This window comes from Procambarus clarkii, chromosome 33 (genome assembly GCF_040958095.1).
Source record: "Procambarus clarkii isolate CNS0578487 chromosome 33, FALCON_Pclarkii_2.0, whole genome shotgun sequence".
Taxonomy (NCBI): domain Eukaryota; kingdom Metazoa; phylum Arthropoda; class Malacostraca; order Decapoda; family Cambaridae; genus Procambarus; species Procambarus clarkii.
In genome coordinates this window covers 42,823,302-42,849,919 of record NC_091182.1, presented here as the reverse complement: position 1 = coordinate 42,849,919, position 26,618 = coordinate 42,823,302, and the positions used below count along the sequence as shown (strand labels likewise).

The 26,618-nt window shown below is 38.8% G+C and overlaps 1 protein-coding gene across 2 annotated transcripts in view; it reads right to left on the bottom strand.

The window, feature by feature from the left end:
* Positions 1 to 805: 805 nt before the first annotated feature.
* LOC123765222 (uncharacterized) overlaps positions 806 to 26,618 on the bottom strand; it is a 39,688-nt gene continuing 13,875 nt past the window's right edge. The window contains exons 2-5 of one of the 2 annotated variants that reach the window (XM_045753701.2): positions 19,968 to 21,561; positions 11,654 to 11,743; positions 7,203 to 7,351; positions 806 to 3,361 (exon numbers count right to left, since the gene is read on the bottom strand). In XM_045753701.2, the coding sequence (XP_045609657.1) occupies positions 3,190 to 3,361; positions 7,203 to 7,351; positions 11,654 to 11,743; positions 19,968 to 21,176 (1,620 nt within the window). In that variant the 5' untranslated portion in view covers positions 21,177 to 21,561 and the 3' untranslated portion in view covers positions 806 to 3,189. The remainder of the gene's footprint in view (positions 3,362 to 7,202; positions 7,352 to 11,653; positions 11,744 to 19,967; positions 21,562 to 26,618) is intronic. The other variant, XM_045753702.2, reaches the window with a different exon arrangement.

Sequence of the window (26,618 nt, the reverse complement as noted above, 5' to 3'; positions counted from 1 at the left end):
GAGAAGTAGAGCCCACTTTCCCTTTATCCAAAACACTATTAAACTAGATTTTTGTCTCATCAACCAGAGAATCTACGAAATAGGGATATGGATAATATGGGGGGCAGTGGGCTTCCCACTAGAGGCTGACCATTTGACCTAGTCACTTTAAGTGAACCTACAATATTCTTGTAGTATTCTTCATAGGATGCCTAACGTTGGCTAATGATCTTCTGTGAATGACAATACCCACCATAAATATGAATTAAAATATTGAAAATTCCCGTGTTTTAATGTGTTGCTCGGCCAAGTTATTATATAAAGATGGATATTCAACCCATCCACTTATTGAATGCACTACATCTTTCACAGAATCATAGCCACCGTAAAATTGTGTGTGATTTAGGGGAATTAAAAATATAGCAATACTGATGAGTATCAGCTCTGGTAGGTTAGGTGGGATGGGTAGTGTTTCACACTTGGGATTAGGTTAAACCATTGCAATTTTTACAGGGAAGAAATCAAAAGACTGGGCTGGGATATTGACTGTACAACCATCCTTAAAGCTTCCTGTGAAAGATATAAACAGGTTATGTGCTATTCCATGTTCTGCACGTTGTATATACACTGTACTGGTAATACAAAAAATAAAATCTCATCATTGTTAAGTCACAATATATGATCTTCCAAGTATCATGTATGTTTGTTCTCTATCATTTAAACCAGTCTCCATGTGCCTCTGTTGCTAGTTTGGTCTTCCTAAATCCTCAAGACCTACTGGAAAGTACCGACTAACAAAACCATCAACATGGAGAGATGAAAACAATTTCATGATCGCCTAAGGAATATATTTTTATACAGAAAATTAGTAAAAACTTGATACATATACCATTACCCCTGTATCTTACTTTCATTTTATGTATATTAAATGTTGCTTCGGTCTTCATAAAACTTGAATCTTAAAAAATGCAATTCTTTTTGACATGCCTATATAAATAATAAGGAGCAAGGAAGGAAGGATGCAATTGGGGCTATGTTCTATGTCAACAACACTGACTTTGTGGGACAGGCAGCAGGAAATGATATTACAGTATACAAATTAAAGTGTATGATGAGCCTCGGCACAAGGCAACTCTGAGAAAGACATCAGACAAAACAAGAGTGGTATGGAGAGATGGAAAAAGAAAAGTAGGGTGGTTAAGACATATACAAGTTCTAATACTGTCTTGGCCTTAACACTTGAAATGCGTGTAAGATAAATTAAGTATCTCTAGGCAAATAAACAATTAAAAAGTTTTTTTTTTTTTTTGGCCTTCCTGTAGTGTTAAAATCCATGCCTTGAGGAGAGGAAATATTTCCAAAAAATCTTGTCCACTTTTCAAGATAGATATTTATTGGAGGCCTTGCATAATTGGGAACCCTGTGCACCCGCAATAGTTTCAATTGTTGCAAAGTACCTAAAATGCCTTGGCATGATATATGTACCATGGATCGATCTTCTTAAGATGATGTGTGTATTTCAAAGGTTAAGGATCTGAGCGGAACAAACATGACAATCTAAAGCAGCGAAAAATATGAATGATGCCGTTTTAATATGTAGGCTCTTACATGTGCTGCTTTGGCTTATTGTATATACATATACAAATGTGATATTTGGGTAGTTAGCTTGTTGCATATTATTAGCTTCTGACAATGTCATCTTGATAATTCCAGAGGAATACTCGTCACCAAAGGGCTTAGCAAACTCCATGATAAATCGTTTTTATCACACACTTACTGTATACGTAACAATTGTTAAAGGTAGCTCTTGATAATGCCCAGCAGATATTTACGTACTGAATCAGATAATATATAACCCTACAACTCTTATCAACTGTGGGATCAAAACTAGTCTGTAGAATGATAATAAATAACACTCAAATCTTATTTTTGACAAAAATGCTACTATTATTGGTATGCTTTTACCCAGGACAATTTAAATTAAACCAGCTAATATAACCTGCCTAGTATGCACGAATGTACACAAGAGCTTTGAAGCTGTACAATACAAATTTTGTTTAAACAAAATACCAAGTTTGATGTACTTCTCCACATACAAGAATACAAAGTAACCACTACCTACTATGGTAATACAGTCTTTGACCATGCTGTTATTAAGAATTTATATACTACACTATAGTCTGCATATTTGTTTAATAAAGACACATTGTACAACTCGAGCCAAGAGCCACTATAGACTTAAGTCATGCAATGTACAGAATGCAGCACACATTCTCCTTCCACTGGATGAAGCATGAAGCAATTCTTTTCATATAGCTGTAAATTGTCTTTATATTACAAGAGACTATCAAGCATAAAAAAAAATTTGTAAACCACCTTATGCAACTGTTAACTACAAATTGGGAAAAATGTTGGTAACCACAAAGGCAACAAGTCATTAACAGTACTGTTCTGCGAGCAATTATCCCAAGTTCCATCCATTTTTTACGCATGCTATCTTATACCCCGATGGATGTTACTGTTTAGAGTATAACTATTGTTTATACACTCGTGAGGCAGTTTTCGGCATAATTTACGACATAATTAAAAACTTTTCTAATTGTTTGCCTTATGACTGCCTGTCTGACTGTGTAAAATCCTTAACTAAAGTCGTGAGTCGCCCTCCCTCATGCTATATTTGACCCTGCACACCCTCTCACTCGTTTATATTTTTTATTTAAATAACTCAACAAAGTACAATGTAAAAGCACATCTATTCCAATGTATGTTTTGCACAAGAAAAAAATACAAAGCCAGAGAAAAGTATTTCTAAGCCCATCTTTGCTAATGTGAAGCTAGGTTTTGGAGGCATTGCTCTCTCGACATAAAAAAAAATCAAACTTAATACATTTAATATAAACAGGAACTACAGAGGAACATGTATTCAGTTTGTATCCAAAACAATTTAACTGCAGTAGGTACTTCAGGATTGTTAATCACATGTATGAACTAACAAAAATATTGAATATTTAGAGTATTTACCAATTTCTGCTAATCTTCACTATAAAGGATCCCCTACAAAATGCTAAGATAAACAAGTGATAGATAGCTATCACATACCTTTGTCAAGTGCAATTTAAGTAACCTCTAAAATCAGTACCAATATCGCCTGTTAGCCAGGAACAAATGAAAGGAAATCCTGAGCAAACCCTTTCTATTAGCTGCACATGGCTAGCTAGTCCCATAGGTATTAAGCAGAGCTGCATCCACAGGTTCTAAGCATGATGGACATGTAAAAGAGCGCATTAGCCAGTCGTCAATGCACTCTGTGTGGTACGTATGCATACATGGTAGATAACGCACTCGATCCCCCACCGTGAAGTCTATCATGCAGATCACACACCTGAAATATATAAATAGAATGTCAGATAAAATACATGTGCTACAAGCTACAACGAAGTATGAAATAGACAAAACTATAAAATGATAAAGTAAAAGTACTGTGGATACATTAGAAATCTCAGTCCAAAGAAAAAATTATGTAATTGTCATCTTGAGGTTATCTTGAGATGATTTCGGGGCTTTTTTAGTGTCCCCGCGGCCCGGTCCTCGACCAGGCCTCCACCCCCAGGAAGCAGCCCGTGACAGCTGACTAACACCCAGGTACCTATTTTACTGCTAGGTAACAGGGGCATAGGGTGAAAGAAACTCTGCCCATTGTTTCTCGCCGGCGCCTGGGATCGAACCCAGAACCACAGGATCACCATTCCAGCGTGCTGTCCGCTCGGCCGACCGGCTCCGTTCTCCGTTCATGGCTACAACATAGAAATGGGCCCAATCCTGATGAAACAAATTTTAATCAGTCAGTTTTTTTTGTGATTGTTGCACATACTACAGAGCAATTCCAAATATAAACAAACCCCAAAGACTTTGAAAAAGAAATGGATAACATTCCCAACAGTTGGCCTCGAGACCCATTTCCTGGAGCTCCATATTTAAGAGAACTGCAAAATACAACTATTGCAGGCAGTGTAATATTGATAAACGGCTTAGATACTGAAGAAACTGGAGAAACTAAAATCCACAGAGACAGCAAAGCAATGACAATATTATTTGTATCTCGATGGTACAGTACTGTACTGTAACGTACACTTTTTGGTGCCAATATTCAAAGAGTACATTGGCTTTTGATGTTTAATAGTTTGGTTACAGATGTTGCATGTTATAAATGGCATAACGTCTTGATAGGTTGAGAAGAGGATGCTTGTTACATGCTGCTGGCAGAGCAGACAGGACATGGTACTAAAGGTGACTGGAAGCAGAGAGCTTCAGCAAAGTTGGAGGTGAAGAGTTTGGATGTGGGCGAGAGCGTAGAGCTCAGATAAGGCCGGAAATGGCCGTTTGCCCTGTAACAAGGCTTGCAGCATCTGGAAATTACCCAAGTGTAGTTGCAGGATGAGAGCTATGCTCGTGGAGTCCAGTCTTCCCAGTAATCTTTTTCATATAACGCTTTGAAACTACTGACGGTATTGGCCTCTATCACCTTCTCCCTTAGCTTGTCCCAACTGTCAACCACTCTGTTGCAAAAGAAAACTTTCTAATATTTTTTTGGCACCTATATTTCCTTGGCAGGAATCTGTGTCCTCTTGTTCGTGAAGTTGTTGGTTTCAGGAATTTTTCCTTGTCAATTTGGTCAATTCCTGTTAGTATTTATAAGTGGTGATCTTTTTCTTCTATCTTCTAGTTTTGGCATGTTTAACGCCTCTAGTTTCTCCTCGTAACTCGTGCTTTTCAGTTCCAGAAGCTATTTTGTAGCATGCCATTGCACCTTTTCCAGTTAGTTTATGTGCTTCTCGAGATTTAGGCAAAGTCTAAATTCGGCCACGTTACCGGTGAACGAGCACCAATTGGCACACCTGCAGAGTAATGTATACACTCGTTCAGTTTGATAACATCAATTTTCGTGTTACGTGTTTCATTTTGATATCAAATTGTTCGCAAAATAAAGGCGTGTATTTTAAAACTAGTCCCATAATAACAGAACAATAAATGGAATTTTAACAAATATTTTAACTTTGACACTCATCACCACAAAATTATTTATATATTTTCAGTGTTCTGACACCATTTTTCGTGTTAAGTCTTTCATTTTGGTATCAAATTGTTCGCAATACAAAGGCGCGTATTTTAAAACTAGTCCCATAGTAATAGAACAATAAATGGAATTTTAGTAAATATTTAAAAATTTGGACCACAAAAGTGTTTATTTTCTTTCTGATATCAATTTTTGTGTTACGTCTTTCATTCTGATATCAAATTGTTCGCAATATAAAGGCACGTATTTTAAAACTAGTCCCATAATAATAGAACAATAAATGGAATTTTAACAAATATTTGAACTTTTGGACACTTTTTGACGCTCATCACCACAAAATTATTTATTACGCTGATGTAATTTACACAGATTTCGCAAAAGCCTTCGACAAATGTGACTATGGTGTTACTGCACACAAAATACGTTCAAAAGAAGTTACCAAAAAATTAGGCAGATGGATTTACAATTTCCTGACTAACAGAACCCAATGTGTAATAATCGACAAAAATTCTGGACCATCAACTGTGAAGAGCTCAGTCCCCAGAGTACTCTGCTTGCTCCAGTACGTTTTCTCATTCTCATATCAGACATAGACAAGGACACAAGCTATAATACCATATCCTTTGCAGATGACACTAGGATTTTTATGAGAATAGACAACAAAGAGGACACAGCATGCCTCCTTCAGGTTACCTTGAGGTGCTTCCGGGGCTTAGTGTCCCCGCGGCCCGGTCGTCGACCAGGCCTTCTGGTTGCTGGACTAATCAACCAGGCTGTTAGACGCGGCTGCTCGCAGCCTGACGTATGAGTCACAGCCTGGTTGATCAGGTATCCTTTGGAGGTGCTTATCCAGTTCTCTCTTGAACACTGAGGGGTCGGCCAGTTATGCCCCTTATGTGTAGTGGAAGCGTGTTGAACAGTGTTGAACAGCCTCTGATGTTGATAGAGTTCTCCAATCGAAAATAAATATAAAAGGATATAGAGATCCTTTACTGCTAGAATCCACTCAGTAAAACATCTAAACTATTGGGACTGACTAAAATGCCTAAATCTGTATTCTCTAGAGTGCAGGCAGGAGAGATATAGTGGAGCCTCAATTAACAAATTTAATCAGTTCTGGCACCGAGATCGTCATGTGAAACGCTTGTCTTGCAAAACGAATTTCCCCATTTAAAATAATGGAAATAAAATTAATCTGTTTCACCCCTGAAAAACATCAATGACATTTTATAATGTAATTATAATACTGTACTTGTAATTATTATAAATGTTGGGTTTTTCTTTTTCAATTATACTGTACTTGAAAAGTACAATTGAATTTGTCCGAGAATTTGAGAGAACCGTACCAAGTGGTTTGCTGGTCAATTGAGCGGAAGCTCGTCAATCGAGAATTTGTCCACAAGTGGCTCGCTCATTACCTGAAATACTCGTAGATGGGGCTGCTAGTCACTCGGGGTTCCTCGGTATATACCAGTAATAATTTACACATGGAAAATATTAGTGGGGCTGGTCCCAAATCTGCACACCGAAATAGCATCACATGAGACCAAAAGACACGGCAGGATGTGCAGAATACCCCCATTGAAAAGCAGAGGTGCAATAGGTACTCAGAGAGAACTATCAACATCAGAGGGCCGAGACTTTTCAACATGCTTCCAATAAGGAGCACAACTGGCTGGCCCGTCACAGTGTTCAAGAGAGAACTTGATAAACACCTCCAAAGGATACCTGATCAACCATGCTGTGATTCATTCTTCAGGCTGCGAGCAGCCACATCCAACAGCCTGGCTGACCAGTCCAGCAACAAGGAGGCTTGGTTGGAGAATGGGCCACAGGGACATTGAGCCCCGAAATCATTGCAAGGTAAGGTACCCTCCACCCTCTTCTCCCCTCATCTCCACCCTCTACTTCCCTCCCTCCCTCATCTCATCTCCACCCTCTCTTCCCCCTCATATCCACCCTCTCCACTACACTCTACTCTTCTCTCCACACGTCCTTCCACCCCCTCTTCCTTTTCCCTCTTCCCTCCCTCCCCCTCCACTCTTCCCTGTTTATGCAATCATCAATTATGTCCTAGTAAGTATTGTGGAAAATTACATACAGTACAATGCCCCTCATAACTAGATGATACATAAATAAGTTTACTCACTCTCCACTCTTCTTAGTGCCATCAAATATTCCACAAGGAAGATGCGTTATTAACCCCATTCGCTTGGCAATCTTCACCTGCTCTTCCTCGGTCAACTGGGATGCTGGTCGACTTACAGACGGTGAAGGAAAAAACATGGCAGGTGCCTCCTGTTGGAAAAAAATAAAAACATTAAATAAGACTGAAATGAATTTGATATTTTATACAATTTTAGTCAATATCTACACAGCACTGAACTTGGCATTATAATCTTGAATCCCAAGATACTGTAGACAGCAATGCAGCATACTGTGCTGATATATGATATGTATCAATGTGTTGTTATATACAGTATATTGTACTGTTATATACTGTACATATATTGTTATATACAGTATATAACAATATACTGTACTGAACTTATTAATTTTGTTACAAGATAAACTGTCCAAAATTCTAATGTATCAGGGGTCATATAAGACATTACAGAGAACTCCAAATGAACTTCATATACAATACTGTACTGATTTCCATTTGATATTATTTCACGAGTTGTGACTTGTTGTGCTTTTAGGAGAATATATTATTGATTTCTTGTTTAATGTTTTACTGATGGCATACTAATTACACTTAGGTAATTAGTATGCCATTAGTAAAACATTAAACAAGAAACATTAAGCAATACTGTAGCATAAATTATGCTACAGTATGGTATAATAATTTCCAGCCAATCATTACTCCACTTCTGTACTTATAATATTTTTAACCTTGAGAAAGCACCAAACATCCACCAGACTGTGCAACACCATGCTTGCTCAGGGTTACCTGTGGCTGGTGACTACAGGTGATGAATCTCCAAATCCTGGACACTCCAAGTGCAAATTCTGCGAGCAGGAACTGAATCATGATCTCATGCACTACAGTATTGAATGCCCAGTTATTAGATTAACTCTCATGTTCTTGAAGATATCCTCATTATGCACCCAAAATTTGCCAATGCAGGCTACTGATCACTTGGCCCTGTATGATTAACCATCCTGTGTGATGAGAATTTTTAGCATCATGTAGCTAGTTCTTGACAAGCACTGTACTCCCCTTCATTTAGTCTAGAGTAGCTGGACAAATACAGATGTACTTAAACGTGTTAAGAGAGCACATACATGTAGTAGTAATGATGATTTTACATTCTTACAAGGCCACTAGCACTAGCGTTTAGTCCTACTGCATTGCTCCAAAAAATTTCATCAATACATCATGCTGTTGAGATTTTGGTTAGCATTATTTGGCAAATTTAGTTAATATTTTCCTGAACTTACACTGTAGTACAGTATAAATAAAATATTTACTAATTTACCCAACTAATTGCCATCATAGCCAAAAATAAATTAAACAAGCTGATGTAATCCTTCCACCCTCTACTTTATTGGGGCATACAGTAATACTTGACCAAGAGCACACAGTCTGTAGTCTTAACACTACAGAAGTGTTAAAACGTAGGGAAAAACAAGTGTCTTTAGACAAATTCTTAGTAAGACAAGCAAGCATGCAGTAAGCCACAACCAGGTCCTAGTGGTATGCCTGCAAAACGTAAGAGAGAATGTACCCCAGAAATGTCATTACTGCTGTTATATTGGAAGGGGACTCCCCTTCCAAACACCAACACCTCCCCTCCCCCCTCCTCACTGTCTTCCATACGACAACAAGAGTCCTCATTCAAGGTAAGATATACGTACTGTATTGTAGCTAGCACAAAATGAGTGTTATTCAGTATAAAATGTATTTTTAAGTTAATATTTTTTGGGGTGTGGAACGGTTTACAGTAATTCAATTTACAGTATTTCTTAAGGAAAAATTCATTTTGGTTGACGACGCATCTCTGGAAACGAATTACGATCGTAAACGGAGGTACCACTGTATAAGGTCAAAGCATTATGCCCTTGCATCATACATATCAACCCAGCACACACAATAATCCCAGCAGATGTTGAAATGCAAGATGATGATTAGTGATATTGACCATGATCACCATCTCATAATCCCTGCTGGATTACGACAAATGACTATCTCCTATACATAATGTTATTTGTTCTCTTTTTATAAACTTACTATATATACAGTACTCAATTTAAACATAAATGAAAATCATAGCTATCTTTAATAGTTTTGGCATTACAAATCATTGAGTCAGGTGTGGTGTGACAGTGTGCAATTGGATTTAGTGTAAAATGCAGTCATTAATTCCTTCCTCAAAATACCTTCGACCTCCATTCATTTAATTATGCTAACAATGAAGTAAGTACATACCAAAACATAGCATTTCTGATAGGGCTCCTAATGGTGCTTTCTTGGTGCCTGCTACCTGGCAAGCTCCACCCAATTCAATCTATGCCAGGCCCTTGCTTGTCCTATACAAGCCTTTCAGGGACCACAAGCCAAAACTGGGTTTCCCTGTCGCTCATTCCCCTCCAAGAGGACCAAGGAGCTGGGGATCATAGATCATTAATCACAGAAAGGTGACCAGAAAGGTGAGCAAACCAAAACAAACAGCAAGGTAAACAAATCATAAAATATAGAACAGCAAAGCTCCGAGATCCATGAACCAGTTGGTAGCAAAGCAGCTTTCACATTAGTTCCACCTGCGTATCACCAGGGGACCTTCCTTTTTCGATCCACTATCCTTGAACCCTCAGTCATATTTCCCACCACTTATGTTAATGTCAGCTGTTACATTCCTCTTCCTACCACATTGCCCTTCGGGTCTATTTTTTTAAGGAAAGTGCTAGCCATCCCGACTCTTTGTCCTGTGTGACCCATTTGTTTCCATCTGTTCTGTATTTTTTATATTTGCCTCACGATGCATGTATATTTATGTCTAACGTCTTGTGTAAACTGATAACTATTTGCCACGAATTGCACATGCTTAGAGTTCTTGTGTTGATAGGTAACCACAAGGTAGTCTGCAGTCTCTCCTCAGAGTCATGTTCCTAAGTTTGTGGCTCTATTAGCAAGCTTTTCAAATTCTGTATATCTTGGGCAGATATTTGAGCTCAGGTGTTTTGACAGTCCACCAGGGTGCTGGCAACTCATTCCTTAGTGAATGTTCATGGCCTGCTCTGGGGGTAGATATTTCATCATTAACTCTCATTTCCTAGGGGTTATTTTCTGTGGCTTTCCTCTGCCCCCTAGTACTCCTTTTAGTTTTCTTCATGGTGACATAGCACCATGGAGCCATCATAGTTTCCCTCCCAGAAAATCACTATTGAATGTAATGAAATGTCTCATTCTAGTGGGCCCTTAGTGGCTCTTTGGGACCCTCCCTACTAAATTCAGGGGTTTTGGTGTTGCACTTTTCTGGCTATTTGGCCAAATGTTCAAGGATGGTGGATTGAGAAGAAAAGGCCACAGTCCCATGGTGGTGCTCAGGTGGAACTAACAAGTGAATCGATTAACCAGCAAGTGGTTTGCTAATCTTGGGGCATCACTGTCCTGTTTTCTATGATTTGTTTGTCCATTTTGATTCACCCACCTTTCTGGCAGCTTTTTCTTAGTTAAGGTGATTAGTAATCCCCTTCTCCTTGCCCCTCTTTAGAATGGGCCAGATTTTGACCTTGAGTCCTGGGTAGGATTATATACATGATTCGCAAGAGCCTGGTGTGGATTGAATTGAGTGGAGTTTGCCAGGTGGCAAACACCTCTCTGGTAACATACTGCACGTGTAAATGAGGAAATGTATATATTCACTCAAAATGTCCAGTAATATGTTGATTGTTTGTGATGTGTCTAGAGCACAACTCCCAAGACTGCAGGACGACGGCGGCGGCAGTGGCAGCGGTGGAGTCACAATAACGTGGCTGAAGATATGACCACCAAACTACACATCAGAAAATGGAGAAAACATTTCAGTCGCCCTGGAATGTTATCAGGTCATGTGGACAATATTATCAAGTACGACTTGATAATGGTCCAGGACGGAGTATCAAGAAACGTCATTGTTTCTACATTTTCTGATGTGTGGTTTGGTCATCAAGGATCTTTTCAATATGTCTTGTCCGATCAATGAGGCAGGAGCTCATGGAGATCAGAAATCAACTCACTATGTATACTGAAGTGAACAGCCTGCAATAATGCAGAGGGGGGGAGGCATAAAATCACTCAATTTCAGTATGAGTAATCTTTAGCAACAATCACTAAACAAAACCCCTGAACAAACTAATCTGCTAATCCAACTATCCCCAATCACAACCAGGTAGTAGCCCACACAACTCTAAACTCGGGTAAAGCTACCACCAAACTTGAAAGATGGAAAACACTGTGCAGGAACAGACCAATGTCACGGGTCTACCAAGAAAGGCTATTGAATTAATTGCCTTATATCTGGACAAGCCCCCTGTGCCAAATAATACTACAGTTGTCCTAGAGGGAGAAACACAAAAGCATGAATATTAGAGACAAATGTGGAAGGGGGGACTTACCCGTAACAGAAGTAGCCATGACGAGAGGACCTGGGCCCGGGTGACAGACATCAGACATGAGTCAGGCAGACCAGCATCAGGCAGCATCAACTAGGACAAGGAAGCTCAAATAATATAGGGAAATGCTAACACCCTCTAAGAATGCCAGAAGCACTGGGTCCTTATAATGGCTGTATATATAGAAGAGAGGAATGCTGCTAGAGCAACCAATCTGCATAATTCATGGCCTCTTTATAGACCCAGTAAATACTGTAATACAAGACATTGGAGTCTTTGCTCAAGCCACAATTGAATTGAAATCAAGAACAGGGGCATCGAATGGAGATGCTTTGGTATCCTGCAAATAACGTTGCACAGGTGCAACACGACACCGGGTATGATTCACACAAGACCTCACAAACCATGCCTCCACACAACCACATGCCTCCAACACAATGCAGAATTTTGGTAACCAAGAAGGCAGGGAGAGTTTGAAGCGTGAAAAAGCAATTGGCCGGCCCAAAATACAAGTACAGTACTGTACTGTACTCACACTTCGTTCAAAGTTAATACAGTTCCATTACTCTATTACCCAAGGCCAAAGCCAAGAGAAAGATAACTTTAAACATATTATCATCCAGTGAAGGGGATCCTGAACTGTCAGGAATACAAAAATTCTAATATCAAAACACACTATCAGGCCAGCTTAAGTGGAGCATGAACAGACTGCAAGTGAAAACAAATGCCCTAGCTAATTTAAATGAAGGGTGCAGATGTTAAATCTTACCCATAACAGTAATTATTAAAAGAAAGCACCAAGCCTCAAGACTATAGTACTGTTATGTTCCATCTGTCCAAAACCAGCAGGGAAAGGCTCCACGAAAACAAACTGAAAGGAGGCAACAGTACTCAGAACAAGGTGGTGGTCCAAAACCAGCCAAGACAAATGACTTTATGCACTAAACAATATTAGACACCTGAGAGAAGGAAAAACAATTGCCACCTCATGCTACCCCCTCGAAGACAAGTGATGTAGATCAGGATGTTTGCCACCTGTCTCCAATACAGGTGACAGTACAGCATCACTAAAAATTACAAACTGTATCTGAAAAAATGGTGAAACCAGAGACGTTTGTTTACCAATCGTCTGCAAGAAGCCGAGCCTCATTACTGGAACAGGACAAGGGCGATAGAGAGAAGAGCCAGAAAAAATATTATTATTTATTCAAAAGATTGTGTGTACACAGAACATAAGGGGAAGGGACAATGAGTGGCTGAACCAGACACATGGGAGCCAAAAGAATGACCTACCAACAACACACTGCAACTTTAACAACAGGGCAGTTGAAACTCAGAGGAACAGATAAAGGAAGGTCTATTGGTTCCAATCCAGACAAAAAGACAACCATTGCCAAAGCATCCTGATCTAGAAATTATTCCACATACATTGGTCTACCAGTTTTATGCAGAGGTAAAAAGAACCACTTGCAGTGCCCAAATAATACAAGTACAAACTAAGAAGGCACTGTCCACCTCGCACTGCATCGAAATTGAACAAAAGCAAGAGAGAATTTGTGCACATTCAAACTCTCAAAAGTGAACCACTCTGAGGGATAAACTCTAAGAATCCACAAGTGAGGCTATCCTTAACCCCCTAAACTGCACACACACACACACACACACACACACACACACACACACACACACACACACGTGTGCACACACACGTGTGCGCACACACATACACACATTATTTACATGACAAACCCTTGATGAGTAAGAAAAATAAAATTCTTAAAAACCAATTTTGTTCTAATATTTTTAAAATGTTATTCCCTGATTATGGGGTAAATTAAAAAAAAATTGGCAAGGAAGAGGGGGTGAAATGGCCGGGAAAGGAGTGAAATGGCCGGGAAAGGGGTGAAATGGGGGGGAAGAAAAGGGGGAGGGGGGTGAAATGAGGGAAAAAGGGGAGGTGGTGAGAAGGGGAAGAGGGCAAGAAGGGGGGAAGAGGGAAGAAAGGTGGTGAAATGGAGGAAGAGTAGGAGAGAGTGGGAAGAGGGGAGTGGGAACGCGAGTGGGAAGAGGGGAGTGGGAACGCGAGTGGGAAGAGGGGAGTGGGAACGCGAGTGGGAAGAGGGGAGTGGGAACGTGAGTGGGAAGAGGGGAGTGGGAACGCGAGTGGGAAGAGGGGAGTGGGAATGCGAGTGGGAAGAGGGGAGTGGGAGGAGAGGAGAGAGAAGAACAGGGGGATGAGAGAGACCTGGACACTGCTTGGTACCCCCTCTAATACTAGTTATATGAAAAGTGAGAGCAAGCGAGTTCCTATGTGTACCCGACCGCCTCTTTGAATTCCTTATGTCCTGCATGCCGTCATATTTATCTATGAAACTCAAGGCAAATACAGTACTGTACACCCCTACATCAAATGCAACCGAGTCATTGCATGCACTAGCTCGCATGAGTTAATGTCAACAAGAGGCATGTGTTGACACATGCAAAAATAACTTTTTAAACTGTAAATATTTAAGTTATCTGTTTATAAATACCCTGTAATTGGATATTTTAAAGCGTCCTGCTCCTGACAACTGAAATTGTAAAAGTACTGTATTTGTTAAGTACATCAAATTATATTTGCCTAGTTGTATTTGTGATGATGAGCCATTGCTCTTGGGTACCAACTCTCAACCCTTAATTAACTTGTATATAGGTTCCAGAGGCTATTGGGCTCCGTCACATATACATTTAAAGCTGTGTATGGAGTTTACCATCACCACTTCACTTCTTAGTGCATCTCATTTGTTCACTATTCTGACACTGAAAACTTTTAGTATGTAGTTAATTTGGGCTTAGTTTTTATCTATAACCCCGTCTTCATGTACATACTACCCATGCTAAATAATCTGTCCTTATCTGCCCTTTCTACTACCCCTGGACATTTTGTATGCGGCAATCATGCCCCCACCTGTTTCTTCTCTCTTCCAGTGATGTGAGATTTAACTCCTTTAGTTTTTCCTTGTAGCCCATACCTCTCACCTCTGGTAATAGTCTAGCGTCATATCTTCAACACTCACCAACTTCATTTTTGTGGTTAACAAGATAACGACACCACATAGATGTCAAACTTCAGAATTGGTCTAACATAACCGACTTTGCTCCATTTCCTAGCAGTTCTTATACAGTACTAGCCAAAATGCAGCATGTAGCTGAAGATATTCTTTTGATGTTCCTTCTGGCAACAGGTTTGCTATCATAACACTAAAATCTTTTACTCTGTACAATTCTAGGAGGATTTCCTCTACCATGTAATACCTTGTGACTGTCCTCCTGTTCCCCCTTATGTAGCTCACTTACTAGAGTTGAACAGCTGTAATAGAACACAATCACCACACCAGACATAAATATCTCTGATATCCCCACAGTCAAAATTCACCTGTGTAAAAACACTATGCAAATAAAGGGACCTACTCTATGGAACTCACTCCCTAACGAATTGAAAGTTGTCCAACTTTTGCCTTATTCAAAAACAAAAAGTACCTAATTTCACCTTCATAGTTTCCTATCTAGTGCTTTAACTCGCACTGTATCTAGTGCTACCCAATCCCCCAATATATGTACCTAAGCCATATAACTTACCATTATAATCTTTGATATCATCTGATACCATGGCTGTTATATTGAGTGCATATTCTACTGCATTATTCCTTGAAATGATCCTCAAATTGTGCTACAATGAACCAACTGATAACCCTGAAATTTTACCTTAATGTACCTAATAATTCGTGTTATTATAGTGTATTGTTATTATTGTGTACTAATCTAATCTTTGTTTATCGTGTCAAAATTTCTTACAATGTACCTGTAATCATTTGTTGTCAATTTTACTGGAAATTATCTACTTAAAATTATCTGTTAGATTAAGAACTTGCCTGAAATGCTATGCATGCTAGTGGCTTTACAAGAATGTAAAATCATCATTACTATACTGTATACTCTCTTAACCCCCAATGTACCTTATTGTATATAAATAAATAAATAAATAAAATAAATAGTGGCCACTTGAGGGACTACAGTATACTTTTATTTTGTCCAGGTACTCTTGAGGTGTCATGCAGTCTTCCATCACATGTGCAGTATATCCTACTCATAAGGTTTGCATCGTCAGCACCCATCGAGAGGAAGGAATCTATCCCCTCTGCTAGGTTGTTCACATTGATAAGGAATATGATCAGTCCCAGTAGTGACATTGTACTTGCCTAACAGTGACTACGAGGGAGTGAGATCTAGCTCTTCATGTCCCGCTCCCTAAGCTCTAATACATGGCACACTAATTACCTCTCTCAACATATTTTTTCTTAAAATTATAGATGGAATTTGATTCAATAACCTCTTCCTTCCTTCAAGCATTCCACTTGCTGACCACATGTACAGGGAACAAGAGCTTCCTTACATCACTACGACTCAATAACTATGTGTCCAGATACAACTGATATCCCTTTATCCTACCCCATGTTAATTTAAAAAGGCTTAATTGGTCCACTTTGACTTTTTAGGATCTTGTGTATGGTGATCATATTCCCCATAAGGCTGTCAAGGCAAGTTCCCTCTACCTTTCTCATAGTTGAGCCCTCTCAGTTGTAATACAAATCTAGTTTACAAACCTATGCTTCTGACACGCCCCTCTAGCTTCTCCAGCTTCTGGAATACAGTACTGTATTCTCTTCAGTGGGACACTGTCAAAAGCCTTTTCAGGTCCTGATAAATGCACCCAACCCAACCATCCCTTTCCAGTAAGATCTCTGTGGGTCTAAATAGATTGGTTACATAGGATCTTCCTGTTCAAAAGTCATACTGCCTGTATTGTTATGTAATGTCTCCAGGTATTTTACCCATTTGGTTTTAATTATACTTCTAGTAATTTCATTACGATACCTGTCAATGATATAATAGAAATCTATAATTAGGAGAGTCTTCTCGGCTATTTTTATAGATTGGAATAAAGTTTGTCTTTTTTACATGAATCTGCTATGATTGTTAAATGTAAAGGTGCCTGAAAAATTAACTGCAGTGGAATGCTTGGCTTGGGTGAGCAGAAGTCAAGTGAAACTCCATCTGGGCTGCATGTCCCATTTTTTCCTAGCTCCTATAGCAGTTTTTTATATGTTGACTCTTAAGACACTCCCATGTACTCTTAAGCTGTGCTCTGAAATTCATATTGTGTCTGATCCTCTGAAAACCTCATTTTGCACAAATGCACTTTGTAACTATATATTAATTTAGTGGTTCATATATTTCCTTTTCATTCACTGTGAATTTGTTCAAATTTCAATCTTTGGATTTTATCCTTTACATGTAAAAGGGAGGGGGGGGGGGGTAATTTCACAAGTGTAATTACCTAAGTGTAGTTACTGGACAAGAGCTACACTTGTGGTGTCCCTTCTTCCCAGCACCATCGTAAAATGCTTTGAAACTACTGTACAATGCCTTGAAACTATTGTACCGATGGTTCAATGTAAAATGAGCCGGTCGGCCGAGCGGACAGCACGCTGGACTTGTGATCCTGTGGTCCCGGGTTCGATCCCGGGCGCCGGCAAGAAACAATGGGCAGAGTTTCTTTCACCCTATGCCCCTGTTACCTAGCAGTAAAATAGGTACCTGGGTGTTAGTCAGTTGTCACTGGCTGCTTCCTGGGGGTGGAGGCCTGGTCGAGGACCGCGCCGCGGGGACACTAAAGCCCCGAAATCATCTCAAGATATCTCAAGAAGATGGTTTTGACCTCCACCACCTTCTCACTTAACCTGTTCCAACCGTCTACCGCTCTGCTTGCAGAAGAAAACTTTCTAACATTTTTTGCCATCTTTGTTTCCTTAGCGTGAATATATGACACTCTTGTTCTTGAGGTCACCAGTTTCAGGAATTCCTCTTCGTCAATTTGGTCAATTCCCGTTATTATTTGTAAGTGGTGATCATATAGCCTCTTTCTTCCATCTTCTAGCTTTGGTATATTTAACACCTCTAAAACTTTCTTCGTAGCTCTTGTTTTTCCTGTTCAGGAAGCCATTTTGTTACATTCCTCTGAAACTTTTCCAGTTTATGAATGTGCTTCTTGAGAGATGGAAACCATACAACTACTGCACATTCCAATTTTGGTCTCAAAAGTTATGAAGAGTTTTAGTATTTCACCATCTCTCTAATTAAAAGCGATTTTAAAGTTGGAAAGCGCAGCATATGCTCCTCACACAATGTCCTTTATGTTCCTCATGTGACAGTCTGCTATCCAGAACCACTCCTAGATCTTTTTCTTTGTTGGAATTCTTTAATTCCTTTCCACACAACTTGTAGGTTGTGTGGTCTGTTTTTTCCTAGTCCATATTCCATAACATGACGTTATGGAATAATAATGACAATCGTCTAGGTCTATCTTTCCTAGTAGCTTAGCATCATCAGCATGTTCACACAATTCTGTATTCCTTCTGGTAGATCGTTTACGTAGACGATGAACATTACTAGTGCAAGAACTGAACCCTGTGGTACACCACTAGTAATACTCCAGTCAGATACATTGCCTCTAATTACTGCCCTCATCTATGTCAGTTAGAACATTTTTAATCCATGTCGGTAGTCTCCCTGTCACCCCTCCAGCATGTTCATTTCCAAAGTAGCCTCTTGTGCTATTATTTCTGCGGGACTCTGCCAAAAGCCCTTTTTAGGTTCAGATAGACTGTCAGCCCAACCATCTCTTGCCTGTAGAATCTCTAGCTTTATCATAAAACTAAGTAGATTTGTTACACAGTATCTTCCTGTTCGAAAATCATACTGTCTGTTATAACATTACTCTCCAAGTGTTCTACCAATTTGGTTTTAACTTTTTTCTGGTGTTTTGACTACCTCACTTGTTAAAGATATGCATCTGTAATTTAGAGGGTCTTCTCTGCTACCATTTTTACAGATTGGAGCTATGTTTCCCTTTTTGCAGACATCTGCTAAGATTGCTGTGCACAAAGTAATCCATATTTTTCGGTGTACGACGACAATTTCATCGTGAATTTAACCCAGTGCACGATGTTTGCTACAGAGTACAGGTGGGGGGGAGGCTATTATTTCTCGTACAGTATTTGCCTATCCTACTAAAATCACCGATATTTTCCTGCAATGCGAGGCCTTCTCTTAAACCTACCATTTTTCTCAATTATGTTTATCTTTTCTGCTGCTCTCTCCACCCTAAATATTATTTTGTTGCTCATATATATATTATATACTCTATTATAGTACAGTATATAATACATGAATGCAAGGAATATCAGTTGAATAATGGAATCCAAGACGAACTGACTAGTATAATGAAGGGAAGATCGTTTCTATAGCAGGTTTAATATTCAATGGATGCTGTCTTATGAAAGACAATTTAATTAAAATATAGCAGGTATGTTTAAAAAATATATTAATGTACAGTATTTCCAATTCATAAAAAAATAAAAGAGATATATAAGTCAAGAATCAGTCAATTTGCACTAATCTTGAAACATATGGTCACTACTCTATGCAAAATATTAAGTTTTATAGATCTTCAAACCTATATTGTAAAAATAATTAACAACTTAGAATTTTGATAAACTTATATATAATATGTTGCTTCACAGTAATACCCAAATACAGTGTGGTGTATCAATGTAAAAACATATATCAGCTACAACAATAGATAATTATTTTACTCTAGTAATATGAAATCTTTATTACAGGTATAACCAAGATTTTTTTGTACCAAAATATTAATTTTTGGCAACCAGTTTATCTTAAAAGCAAACCTGAAATATACAGTACTGTACATCAGAAGCTGTGTAGTACTGAACATGGCATGTACAGGATCATACTTATGTACTCCCTTTTGCTGCATAAAAAAAGTTTTATCATAAGAACATATGAAATAAGGAAACTGCAGAAGGCCTATTGGCCCATACAAGGCAGCTCCTATATATACACTCAAAACTCATTCACACACGTCTAACCTATACTTAAAAAAAAAAAAAATTCAGCACGAGAATTTATGTATTCCACCGAAAAGAATTAAACTGACGCCATTTCATTCATATTATCCAGTTCTAAGGCATTTGGTAGAAAATTTTACCCATTATACACTTCTTACAAAAAACAACATGCACACACACATTTAAACATCTGGAACTTATTTACTCTGCAAAACAATGCACCTTCAAACAATATGAACATGGCACACAATATGAACATAGATGGCACAGCAAGTATGATAAAATCAGTGAACCACATTTGACTCAAAACAATAATCTACAATATGAATACAGTAATGGTAAAGCCTTACAGATCCAATATGTCTTCCATGAGAATCTATGGAGAAGCTGGGCAGATGCTCCCGAGTTATGTAGAAGTAGCACGGCCATTTGTTAAACATAGGGTGACTGGAGTGGTGAAGATTGTGCTTAATTAGATTAATGCCTTGTTCGTCTTCAGAGATGTCTTCCATTTCGACATCCTGCTGAAAACTCGGATCACACTGAGTTATGCCACAAGCCACTAAAGATATTTGTTGGTTATCATGAAGAAGATAATCTTCTAACGGGCCAGCTGCCCCTTCAGGTTCACAAGAATCTTTATGCCCAAAATCAAAATTGTCGCCGGTGTTTACTTTCTCTCCTATACTACAATCACCCCTACTATTACACTTTTCTTCGTCCGTAATGGAAGTATCAGTTTCTTCATTACCAAGTTCACAATTCACAGCACTGGCTTTATCACTATCAGCTGCAGAAAATCTCGTGTTTGCTCCATTCTCACCGTGTGTAACAATTGTTTCTCCAGAATCATTATTCGTACTAGAACTAAACGACTCTACTTCCGTCATATCCTCATCCACATTTTTGCATTTACCATCACTTTGAGAGACTGAAGTGGTTTTTGCAGAACCATCACCAGGTTGACCTCCTGCTGAAGGAGATAAAAGTTTACACACAAAATCTTTGTCATTATCATTTTGCAACCCACAGCCAAGATGTACACGGCTGCGTGCACCACTACTAGTATCACATAGGTCAGGCAAACTTGCCTTGGTCCCAACTGTCACACAATCTTCAAAAGAATCTTCTAACACACCTGAAGGGTCTCCATACAAGTGAGGAGGGAGACTCCAAGCTCCTTCCTGAGTCTCTTCCCCTTTATCTCCACTCTGTGACATGCTTGTCACAAATGCAGTATCACAGGCAGCTTGAGCAATAGTGACCTCTGTATCGACATCACAAGATCTATTATTCCATCTCTGCAGTTCACCACAATTCAGTCCATCACTGGCACATAAATCTGGAGGTGGCATCATATCCCCCCTCTCCTGGCCAATGTCATCTACTCTGCACATCCCAAATTCCCCCTTGGGTGATACTGGGCATTCTTCTCTTGGTTCATCTGTCACCTGTCCTGCTTTTGCATGGCCTAAATGTTGAGGCTGGCAGACAAGATTGCCTGAGAGAGACAATGGTGTAGGTGCATTCTCTACTGGGGAAGAAGTTGAGGGCAACATTTCCTACTATGTACAGGAGAGATTTAGAATTACTTATTCAATCTTCTCTCGCTCCCAGATAGTGGAACACACATACACACAAATCCATAATGCATGTAGTGAAGATGGTATTCTACTACAAAGCATTTCTTGATTCCATAGGTAATTAATGTTTTTAACATAAATTTCCATTGATATATGTCATTTTTGGCAACTTTTTGTATGATCTTGAGGGGGCTTTACTGTAAAGCTTTCATAAATTATTGTTATTACTGTATTATTAATACACACTTCCAAAATTAAATTTAAGAAATATATATTCCATTATTTCAGCACTATTATGTGGAAGTTTGTGATCATATCTCTCCTCTTCGTTCTCTTCTCTTTCCTATGTCGTTCACAACACCTGCAAGAGAAGAGTCCGCACATTACTCTCATGTCACACAACATGTCACTTTCAAATTCTCATACAGTGCTGTAACAAGGTTTTGCACATTAAATGATCAGTAAATAATTGAAAACCATTCATTACTACTGTACTTACAACCACTACTAGAATCTTCATTCATATACAATATGGTACAATAATACATTTTCATACAAGACAAAACAACCAATATTTATATACCCTTGAAATTTATTCAATCTCATTGTAAATGAAGTATAATGTAAATAAAGTCAACAAATGTGTGTCAAGAATATAGGAGAATGACAGGAGTAAAAGTTATGTAAAAAAGAAAAAGTAGTTGATCCCTTCACTGCAACACTATTTTTAGATCCAATTTATACCGAGAGTGGTAACAGGGTTAAACTATTTTTTTAATTCAACCTATACCAATAAAAGTCTTAAAATTCTAGAAGTATGGTTACAGTCATTTGTTGATCTCCGTGGTAAAGCCACAATCATTAAATGTTGTTTGTAGTTACTGTTGCTGCATTACAAATGATGTAACTATGGTTACAATACTGTACATATGCATATGTGTACACATTCATACATCAGAGATTTTAATTGCTTACTATTCATTGAGGTTATCATATACCAGAGTACTGCAATTATCATCAAATCACATTTTAGACTTTCCCATCAATGTCTGAATCATTTCAAATTTTTTTGAAAACATAACTAGACAAAGCAGCAAAGGCAGGGTTGCAAGATACTTCCTTTGAGCTGAGCCAAGAACAGATTTGCATGCAATACAGGTGCACACATTACAATGTAGGCCTATAAAAAAAACTCGGTCATTTATGTCTACTCAAAAATCAAGGCATTTTGCACACATGCAAACTGAAGTGAAATGGAGCACATAAAAATCACCTAATGAACATCAAACTTGTCACCCCTACAAAACGAGTCGGCAAACAGAGTATTCATGTGTACTTTAACCCAATGCCTGCCATCTGGCTTCCTCCTAATGTGCATCACACCAGAAAAGACCATTACTTTATTATTATTATTATTGTCATTATTATTATTATTGTCCTTACTTTCCCATGTAAACGTATAATTTGATGTTTATTATTGTATACAAGCAGAGTAGCACCTTGGATGATAACCACATGCCAAGGGTGAAGTTTTTTTCCTTCTGAAATCTTAACACTTTCGCGCTTTAGATTAGAGATAACTCGTCGCCGTTTTTTCTTACGATTCCGCATAACAGCCTACTTTTCTCGTCCATCGAAAAAATATTTCTATAAATTCCATTTTTTAACCGAAATGGATTGGGATACTTTTGTTTTGTAGAGAATTTATTTGCGAATTTTTTTGTACCAGAATGAATATTATATCACATAAACTTCTATGAGTAAAAAAAAAATACACAAAGTATGTTTGGGGGTGTGGCGAGCGTGTGGCAGTGGGTTCCCTTTAGCCGTTGATATATCCAACCCGTGGGAAATATTTGTATGTGTTATATATATGTCTGTGTAGGGAACTTTACTGCGATCACTGTCATACAAATTATAAAATGTTTCAACAAGTATAAACATGACAAACATCAAACGAACGAAAACAATGCGTTCGTTTCTGCCGCGAACGCATACTGAGCGACGTGGTTCTATATTTGGCGCTTCTCTTACACATGCTTTGTACAAATGTTATACAGTTCATCTTATAGAAAATTTTATTGCGAACACATTGGTATAAAAAAGAAATACGTACATAGAAAAGTAGGGTCAGGAAACGTATAAACTTTCCAAGTATGATTTCCCCCCCCCCGTGTTTTCGCCAGTGCGCTCGCGGCTAACTACTCTCCACTTCACACACTCTTGCGGGTGGGCAATTACCTATATTAAACATTCATATGCATATGTCCGTGTAGAGAATTTTATTGCGATTCCAATGATACCAAAATTAGCGATGTAGGACAACTGTAGGCTTCGCAACCATTAAGAGAGTGGAAACATTTTGTTGCTGTTTGGCGCTCTCGGCGAGTGATCTGCATAGTTTTTTATTTGGTGTTGATACTCCTTATGCTTGGGCGGCATTTTATAGGTATGCTCTTATAGACAATTTCATTGCGAACACAGTGATACCAAATTTAAATACGTGCGCCTTCAATTATTGTCAGGACAGTCAAAAGAGTGTACACTTTTTCGGTCTTACCGCATAGGCGCGCGAAGTGCCGAAAGCATCTGGGGTATTGTTTTTTTTTGAGCGCCGAGAGCGCAAAAGTGTTAAAAAAAAAAATCTAACAGAAAACATTTCAAGCAACTCGATACCAAGCCATAGTACGCAATACAAAATAGAATAATTAACACAACCCATCAACATACTCAAAGAGTTTCGTGTATGTTAGTTACAAAATGATGTATAACAAATTCAATTTTGAATATTTTATGAGCAAACCCCCCACTCCCACCCCATGACCTTCCCTCGACACACCAACTAGATTCACTCACACTACCGCTAGTGATCAAGGTCTCTAGTGACCAAGCCCCATCACGATTTTAATTGTTTTACAGTAATAAAGAGCACCTTAATGCTGACAATGATGTGGAGAACAAAAAAAAAAGTAAATAAAACATGGATCATCATCTATTAGTTTTCTCATTGTATGTTTTTTTTTTTTTTACAAATCGTCTTGTCCCCCATAGTCCAGGGGCAAAAAGTACAGAGAGAACATTCCTCAACCTGATACCTGCTTGCCATTGCATGATATTGCTCACTTACATCAAAAGCATATTTGACAACTCAAATACCACTTCAAATGATCACTGGTATCACTAAGACAGCCAACATTCTTTTTGGGGGAACTACATAATCAACCGGCACACTCCGTGCATCAACCGTCCCCAGGTGAGAGCACTAGCTAATAGTACTCTCTCAGGGTTTGAGGCTACCCTCTACTACCCTTGGCAACAGCTCTATCAAGGTCAATTCAGTTTAGTTTGGCTATTATTATTGGTCTCTACACAGGGAAGGGGGTTCCATGCTTTAGTAATTACCAAAGTGTAATTACCCAAATGTAGTTACAGTTTGAGAGCTATGCTCATGGTATCCCATCTTCCTAGTACTCTTGTTATATAATGCTTTGAAGCTGCTGATTGTTTTGGCCTCCACTACTTTCTCACTTGTTCCAACTGTCTACCACTCTCATTGCAAATGAAAACCCTTAAATTTTTTGGCACCTTTGTTTCCTTAGCTTGAATCTACAAGCTCTCCCAAACGATGAATCACAATAACGTGGCTGAAGATATGATGACCAAACCACAAACCAGAAGAAGAAACGACGACATTTCGGTCCGTCCTAAACCATTATCAAGTCTTTAAGAGCAAGAACTCTACAACCTCTCGTTTTTCAGGTTGCCGGTTTCAGGGTTTTCTGTCAATTTGGTAAATTTATGTCACTATTTTGTAAGTGGGGATCATATCGCCTCTTTCTTCTACAGCATTTCCTAGTTTTGGCTTATTTAACGCATCTAGTCCCTCTTCATAACTTCTTTTAGTGTTCACTTTACAGTGCAGTGCCCATTCATTCTTGAATCTCTGAACTTAACAATCTTCTACAGCTTTGTTTGAAGATTTTTTTCACGGGCACCGATTATAAAAACCCTTGGACATCAAACATATCTCTGAAACAATTTTGTACCTTTTTAGTAGGACATCATCCTTGGCCCTGTTTTGGGACTCGTCTCCACATCAAGACCTTGGAGTTTGCTTATTTACAAAAATCTTCGGGTGATCATGTTGTCTCAGTGCAAATGCATGCCAGCTCTCTTGCCTGAGCGTTTGCTTGTGAAGTGTAGATATGAATCGTTTTAGTTTTCTTTTTGTTTAGTCTATGATTACCCCTGTCCTTTCCTGTCAACTTAGGTTCAGTCTATCTACTTCTTCAGCCAGGGAGTAGAAGAACTCCTGGGCCCATGCCTCGCTTACAAGTCAACCCCGGGGCCAGGCATGACTTGTGAGAGCTTGGTCCAATAGGCTGTTGCTTGGAAAGGCCCACATATCCACTACAGTCCAGTTGGTCTGGCACTTCTTGTAGTTTTTTCTTGAAGACTTCCACTTTTGTTCTAGCAATATTTCTTATACATGGTGGGAGGATATTTAACACCCGTTTATCTCTGACATTCATACAGTGCTCTATGAATTTACCTGTGGCACCTCCACTGCCTACCTAAATACCTGCTGAAGATTTTGGGAATCAATGTCCCCATAGCCCAGTATCTGACCAGGCCTCCTAGTTCCTGGTCTGATCCACCATGCTGGTTGATGTGACTATTTGATGAGGCTGCTTGCAGCCTGTGTCACAGCCTGGTTGATCAGGTATCCTTTGAAGGTGCTCATCAAGTTCCCTTTTGAACACTGCGAGAGGTCGGCCAGTGTGTTTAGGGAAAGTGTGTTGAAAAGTCTTGGGGCTGTGAACGTTGACCAAGTTCTCTCTCAGCATGCATATTGCACCTCTGCTCTTTAGTGGGGCTATTTTACACATCCTACCATGTCATCCGGTCTCCTGTAGTCTTATTTCTGTGTGCAGATTTGGAAATTCTTAGAAGGACTTGTTTTATGAGTCAAACAAGAAGACAACATTTACAAAAAAACTTAAAGCTTACAAATTTACTCAATTATACAGTATTTTAATTATCTACTTAGCTATATCTGTATACAGTATCTAATTTATCTATTTAGATAATTACAGATAAACTTCTTTTAACATCAATGTTAGGTTCCCAAAATCTTTGAATTTACCTACAACTATTAAGTGAAACCAAAACCTTCTGGCTTTGTTTCTAACAATATTGTCTTCCTTTGTTTCTTTGGCCTTTCATCAGGATTAGTACCTGTTATAGGCCATTTATCCATTACGTCTGATTTTTAAAGGAAAAGTTTTACTAATAATATTGATCTTGGAATGCTCACACCTTATGTCTAATCAACAGGCAAGATGCCTATTTTGACAGCACTTCATAGCTTGTTAACAGCCACAAGGCTATTATATTATAGCAGAATAGTACAATGTA